This window comes from Fonsecaea erecta, assembly GCF_001651985.1.
Source record: "Fonsecaea erecta strain CBS 125763 chromosome Unknown Scaff6, whole genome shotgun sequence".
Lineage (NCBI taxonomy): Eukaryota > Fungi > Ascomycota > Eurotiomycetes > Chaetothyriales > Herpotrichiellaceae > Fonsecaea > Fonsecaea erecta.
In genome coordinates this window covers 2,300,334-2,306,725 of record NW_017387249.1, presented here as the reverse complement: position 1 = coordinate 2,306,725, position 6,392 = coordinate 2,300,334, and the positions used below count along the sequence as shown (strand labels likewise).

The window sequence follows — 6,392 nt, the reverse complement described above, 5'->3', positions numbered from 1 at the left end:
CCTCTTCCTCTTCCTCTTCCTCTTCCTCTTCCTCTTCCTCTTCCTCTTCCTCTTCCTCTTCCTCTTCCTCTTCCTCTTCCTCTTCCTCTTCCTCTTCCTCTTCCTCTTCCTCTTCCTCTTCCTCTTCTCTTAACCTTCTTCGGAGGATGCACCTCGTTTCGTTGTGTATTGTCCTTTTGCTTTGCTCCCTTTCTACCCCCTTTGTCCTCTACTCGAACAATATTGAAGCCGAGTCTGGGGTGGAAAATACAGTCAGGCAGGCAGGCCAGGATATGACATGACTGGACAGGACAAAACAGGATAACATGCTCACTCTTGTTTCTTTGTGCCCGCAGGCCTCCCCTACGACATGCACTACTGCTGGGTGTGCAAGTTCGCCCGCGGCAAAATCGTCCAGGTGCGAGCGTACCTCGACACCGAGCTGTTGACCCGGGCGCTGGAACAGAACCCATGAGAGATGATGGTCGGGCGGGCGAGCAAGGACGCACGCAAGCAAGCACGCAAGCAAGCAAGCAAGCCCCGTAAGGCAGCGCATGGGTTCATCTCATCTCATGGCATGTCCGAGCGTGCCTGTGAAGTGGATGTAGATTCCGTACTCCTTTCGTCACTTAGTACATACGGAGCTACCTACACATACCCTGGAGACTTTTCCAGGAGGTTCTTTTGTTAAAGTGGCCGAACGATGCAGGCCTGCTGAATGTATGACAGGCCGGAAAGTTCGAAAAGAAAAGGCTGTGAAAGGAACAGGATGTGGAAAGGCAGGCACATGGTGAATGATTGGTGAATGGATTAATGAGTGAATGGATGAATGAAGGAGACATTTCTTTGGCAGTCATCTTATTACAGTGTGTAATATCTGATCACCCACAGTTGAGCCCAATGCAGTCAGTCCTTGCCCGAATCAATCGCTGTGATTTATCCAGTTGTGTTTCTGTCTTGAATCTGCACCCGTGCTCATACATTCCCTTGCTGCAAGCATCTCCAATGTCCAGCCCGGTCCACACACTGCCTCTTGATGGAGATGGCCCTGTCGACCCTGCAGAAGGATGTCCGGATCCCGTGCATGCGTGTGCTTCTCCTTCATTTCAAGACCTTCGAGTCTGTCCTGTCGACTTTCCAGAACCAATGCCTTGAGTTTGCAGCTCTATTCACACAGCCTCTTGGTGGAGATTTGCCTGGGTACTGGGATGCGCTCATTTCAAGACTTTCAGGTCGCTCTCCTTCAACTTCCCGGCACCAACCAGGCTACCGGTGGTTGCGGAGAAAGCCTCCTTGACCTTTGCGGCGTCCTTTCCGGCGAGGTTGAGTTTGGAGACCAGCTCAGCCAACTCATCTGCGTCAACATTGCCGAGCAACTTGTCCACGTCATTCAACACGTCGTCGATCTGTTTCGGAGACGCTTCACCCTGAGAGAAGTAGTTCACATCTTTGACACTGCCCTTGACAACTCGCTTGTTCTTCTTGACGGCGTTCTTGGCCGCTTCTTTCGCCTTCTTGGTCGCTTCCTTGTCCGCCTTCAGCTTTTCTTCTTCCTCTTTCTTCTTGCGCTCCTCCTCTTCCTTGGCGCGCTGTTTCTCTTCAGCCTCTCGTTTCGCGGCGGCCTCTTTCTCAAGCCGCTTCTTGTTCTTGTCTGCGTTTGCAGCCTTGCGGAATTTCTTGATTCTCTCATCGTAGCTCAAGCATTCATCCACAAGTTTTCTGAGACGAGCGGTATCCTCTGTCTTGCGCTTGCGGCGAGCGTTGGCGTTCTTCTTCTCGATGTGTCTCTTGTGGTCTCGGCCTTCATTGTCATCGGGGACATCCTCATCAAGATACTCAAACGTGCGCCAGCTGTCAAAGTTGTACCAGAAATCGTAGAATTCCTCGACCTCCTCGCGCGTGCTGTTCTCGTCACCAAGCATGGGGACAGGGGTCTTCTTGCTAAATCTAGCTTCGCTCTGGAACACGGCATTCCACTTCTTGTAAAAGTTCCCAGGCTTCTGCATGTCTTTCTTGGTGGGGGGTTCGACATCGGCAGCTTCGTCCACCGAGTCCCATTGACGGCGTTTGACTGGGTCGGTCAGGATCTCGTAGGCACGCTGGATGCATTTGAAAAAGCTGTCGTTCTCGTCGCTTTGACCCGCCGCGGCCTTCTTGTCAGGATGGTGTTTGAGGACCTTCTTGCGATGAGCCTTCTTGATCTGCTCGTCGGTAGCTTTGTAGCGGTATTTGGAAAGGCCGAGAACGGCATAGTGGTCTTGTCCCTGTACAACTTGGTCAGTGGCCAAGCACGGCAGCTCGAACTCGTGCAAGAAGTCTTACCTTCCAGTCCTTTGCATCTCTCGCAAGCATCAAGGGATCTTCTGGCTCGCTGATTTCGCCGTCATCATCGTCTTCAGACTTCTTCACCTTTTTGAGGGCCTCGAGACGTTGATCTTCAGAGAAGGTGCGGCCATGGCGCTTGCGGCGGGCATAGGCCAGAAATTGCGCTCCAAATGGCTCAATCTTACGCATTACAGGTGGAGAGAGCTTTCCCAGGGCCTTGAAGTTGGGGTTGCCGTCGCCGCCCTCGTTCCAGCCCTCCGGCGGGGGCAGCACAAGGCCTTTGGAAGCCATGTCGAGATTGCGCGCACGTTTAAGCTCCTTGGTTAGCTCTGCTGCAATCGCTGTGAATTCTTGAATAGTCTCGAGGGCGTCTCGAAGGACTTGTACACGATCTGTGGGTATTAACAGACAGTCAGTGTCGCAGACAGAAATTATTTTTTTGTCGATACTTACCCATAGCGGCTGATTGGCGGAATGGAATTCGGCAAAGTTGCCAGAATGAGAGAGGGAGGTTTGGTGTTTGACAAATTTGGAAGGAGAAGCGAAAATGAAGAGAGATGTGAATGCGCCGATCGTCTAGGACAAGTGATGTGAATATTGAATCACACAGAGCGTACCTCACCCTGCATTCACTCTTCATTCGTTTGAATCCGGCAAAAATGGCGCTGGCGGCCTACCGACACGTGCTCCGAGCGACACGCAGAGCATTTCAAGACGACTACCATCTCCTACATGCTGCCCGGATGCAAGCCCGCACAGGATTCGAGACGCTGAGGACGATGGACCCCGACTCAGAGGAGGCAATTAAGGGCATAGCACACGCTGAGGGCGTAGCATCTATATTACGGCACAACGTTGTGCAAGGCAAGCTCGTTGACGGCTCCAATGTGATACGTATGTAACGGCCCCTTGTCGAGCTGGACACGAGACTAACCTGTGAGTCAGGGCTGAATATACACGAGGACACAGAGAAAGGCGACAACGACACGGTCAAGAATCCCCTCGGCAAAGACGGAAGGGTCAAGGTCGGCGGGCTATGAAGAGTCAAAAAGCTTGGATTCATTCATCCTGGTGAAACACAAAATGATACCCCCCGGGACAGCGGCGTACCCTCGCCATTGCATGCCAACAGCACGATGTGCTATAACGCCATGCTAATTCTGTACAAATAAGGATACTTTGACCCGAGAAGCTCAATCACCAGCGAGACTAGCATAGGTGACTTCCCCTTGGCCTGGTGGAGGCATTACAGCGATGCTGGCATTTCCTTCAGCATCTCCGTCCTCATTTTGAGCTTGGCCGTCGACCGTGGCGAGAGCCCTCTGGCCAGACTGCTGAGATCTGACAGCGGCTGCGGCTTCCCTACCTTCTCTTGCCCAGCTTATTTTCTGCTCCCGGTCTGTGTTGTCTAACGGTTTCGGTTTGCCCCACCGAACTCGCAGCGGACATCCTTGAATGGCTGCTTTCCCTTGGCAATGCGCCGCAGCAGCCTCGGCTCCTTCTCTTGTGGCATAATTGATGAATGCGCAGTGTGCTCGGTGGGAACAGACAATAGACCGGATCTGGCCGAAAGGAGTGAAAAATGAACGAATCGCATGTTCCGGCAGATCGTCCTCGACGCCGGTGACGAAGAGCGACGTGATGTTGGGGTCGGTGGGAGGCAGCCAATCTTCGGGCTGGGGAGGTCGTGCCAGTGTGACGGCTCTGGCATTACCAGGTCCTGTCTTCGCGCCGCGGTGCGCGCCCCCAGATTTTCTGGAGTCCGCAGTTCGAATAGGTCCCGGGCCATAGCTGCTTTGCTTCTGCTCTTTCGGTTCTTGTTGTTGACCGGGTTGATGACCCTCTGCTTCCAGTCGTCTTTGCCTCTTGTAGTATGGCTCACTGTTGGCCAATCTGCGTAGTAGATCCCTGGCCTTCTCATCCGTCTTCTCATATGCTTCAACTGCGCCTCGTCCTTCTTCTAATTCCTTCTCGTGCTCTTGGGCGTAGTACTCACGGTTAATGCTGGACTGTGGACCCGGTGCAACCATTTTGAGAGCGGCGTCTCTAACTGTGATAGGCAAGCCGAAAGACAGATCGAGCATACAACACTGGCAGCAGTTCTTCAATCGAGCGCAAGTGAGGCAAATGTTTGTTCGCTTGGTTCTGGCGGTCCGATCGGCTTTCCAGCGGAAGACGGTGAATGGGCGGGTGCATATCTTGCATTCGGCTCCATACTCTTCTTTCAGCATTTGGACATAGGGGTTATCAGGTAGACAATTCTCGCAGCTGGAAGGGAAGTCGGTTGTTTCCCAGCCAGACCGGTTGAGATCCTGCTTGATCTGAGGTGGCGCCATAGTGGCGAGGGATTATCGCAGGCGGAGGGAGAGACAAAGATCAGGGAGGATATTGTTCTGTTAAAATTCGGGACGGTTAAGAAGACTGTTCGAATATCAAGTACTTTGACGCAGCACTTGCCTGACTAATGCTGGTTAATTCGTCGTTGAACATAAAAACGGCGGGGAAAAGTCAGCCCCGTGCCAAAATGCCACGGCACGTGCACAATGTCATGCAGAAGGTTACCCGAGAGTCACGTGCAGAATGCCATTGTAGTGGTGGCCTGCTGCGGAAGGATTCAGTTCCAGATCGCTGAGACCCCTGCCAAGAGATCTAGTCGAGAATCAGGCCATTAGCGACTGCGCCGGAGGATTCAGTGCCGGCCAATATACGGAGCACCTTTTTTTTGAACCCCCATAGCACCACCGTATCGCTCTTTGATTCCGGATCGTGTCACTGACCGCTTGTCGCTCATTCTTCTACGAATACAATCGAGGCGGAGAGACTCATCATCCTTCTTTTCAAGTTCCACTACCTTCCAATATTCACTCCGGCTGTCTCAACATGGCCCCCTCTGCTACCTCCCCAGTCGCGGTCCTCGAGAAGGAGGACCATGCCCGCGATGCCGCCTTCAACAAGGCGCTCCATGGCAAATCAGTCGAAGCCTCCGGTGGGCTCATGGCCATGCGCAGCAAGGACAAAGCGGCGCAGAAGGCTGCAGTCGAGGAGTACTTCAAACACTGGGACAACAAATCGGCAGCCACCGAGACGGAAGAAACTCGAAAGGCACGCAGAGATGAATATGCCACCTTGACAAGACAGTGAGTGGTGACCCTCCCAGCATTGATGATATTAACACTAATTGTGTGGGTAGCTATTACAACCTTGCCACTGATCTGTACGAATATGGTTGGGGCACGTCATTCCATTTCTGTCGCTTTGCCGCAGGAGAGTCATTCTACAAGGCCATTGCCCGTCATGAACATTACCTCGCACTGAAAATGAACATGCAAGAGAACTGGCGTGTCCTGGATGTCGGCTGCGGTGTTGGGGGACCGGCGCGAGAGATGATCAAGTTCACTGGGGCCAACGTTGTTGGATTGAACAACAACGACTACCAGATTGAACGGTCACTACGATATGCAAAGAAGGAGGGTATCGCTGACAAATTCACTGCTGTCAAAGGCGATTTCATGCAAATGTCCTTTCCTGAGAACAGCTTTGATGCTGTATATGCCATTGAAGCCACAGTCCACGCCCCGAGCTTGCAAGGGGTGTACGAGCAGATTTTCCGGGTGCTGAAGCCGGGTGGAGTCTTTGGAGTGTATGAATGGCTCATGACCGACAACTACGACAACGACAATCCTGAGCATCGGGAGATCCGACTGGGCATCGAGCAGGGAGACGGCATCTCCAACATGGTCAAAGTCTCGGAAGGGTTGGCTGCTATCAAGGCGGCTGGTTTCGAGCTGGAGCACCACGAAGACCTTGCGGAAAGACCTGATGCGATCCCGTGGTACTACCCTCTCGCGGGCGAGTTCAAATACATGGGCAGCATGGGCGACATCTTCACGATCGGGCGCATGACGTGGTGGGGACGAGGTTTGATCCATAAGTTCATTGGTCTCGGCGAGACTCTGAGAGTTATGCCTCAGGGCACTCAGAAGACGGCGGACAGCCTGGCACTAGCCGCCGACTGTTTGGTTGCAGGTGGGAAAAGGAAGCTGTTCACACCCATGTACATGATGATTGCACGGAAACCCAAAGCTTGA

The 6,392-nt window shown here is 53.0% G+C and overlaps 4 protein-coding genes across 4 annotated transcripts; 2 read left to right on the top strand and 2 right to left on the bottom strand.

Annotated features, from left to right (window-relative positions):
• Positions 1–1,193: 1,193 nt before the first annotated feature.
• AYL99_07852 (hypothetical protein) lies at positions 1,194–2,761 on the bottom strand (the record flags this gene model as incomplete). The annotated part of the gene is made up of 3 exons (XM_018839361.1): positions 1,194–2,243; positions 2,302–2,696; positions 2,758–2,761. The coding sequence occupies 3 exons, from the start codon at positions 2,759–2,761 to the stop codon at positions 1,194–1,196; spliced, it is 1,449 nt and encodes a 482-aa protein (XP_018692129.1).
• Positions 2,762–2,963: 202 nt separating this feature from the next.
• AYL99_07851 (hypothetical protein) lies at positions 2,964–3,344 on the top strand (the record flags this gene model as incomplete). Its single annotated transcript, XM_018839360.1, has 2 exons — positions 2,964–3,198; positions 3,250–3,344. 2 exons carry the CDS (start codon positions 2,964–2,966, stop codon positions 3,342–3,344), a joined length of 330 nt encoding a protein of 109 aa, XP_018692128.1.
• Positions 3,345–3,497: 153 nt separating this feature from the next.
• AYL99_07850 (pre-mRNA-splicing factor slt11) lies at positions 3,498–4,640 on the bottom strand (the record flags this gene model as incomplete). The annotated part of the gene is made up of 1 exon (XM_018839359.1): positions 3,498–4,640. One exon carries the CDS (start codon positions 4,638–4,640, stop codon positions 3,498–3,500), a length of 1,143 nt encoding a protein of 380 aa, XP_018692127.1.
• Positions 4,641–5,184: 544 nt separating this feature from the next.
• Positions 5,185–6,392, top strand: AYL99_07849 (hypothetical protein; the record flags this gene model as incomplete). Its single annotated transcript, XM_018839358.1, has 2 exons — positions 5,185–5,441; positions 5,495–6,392. The coding sequence occupies 2 exons, from the start codon at positions 5,185–5,187 to the stop codon at positions 6,390–6,392; spliced, it is 1,155 nt and encodes a 384-aa protein (XP_018692126.1).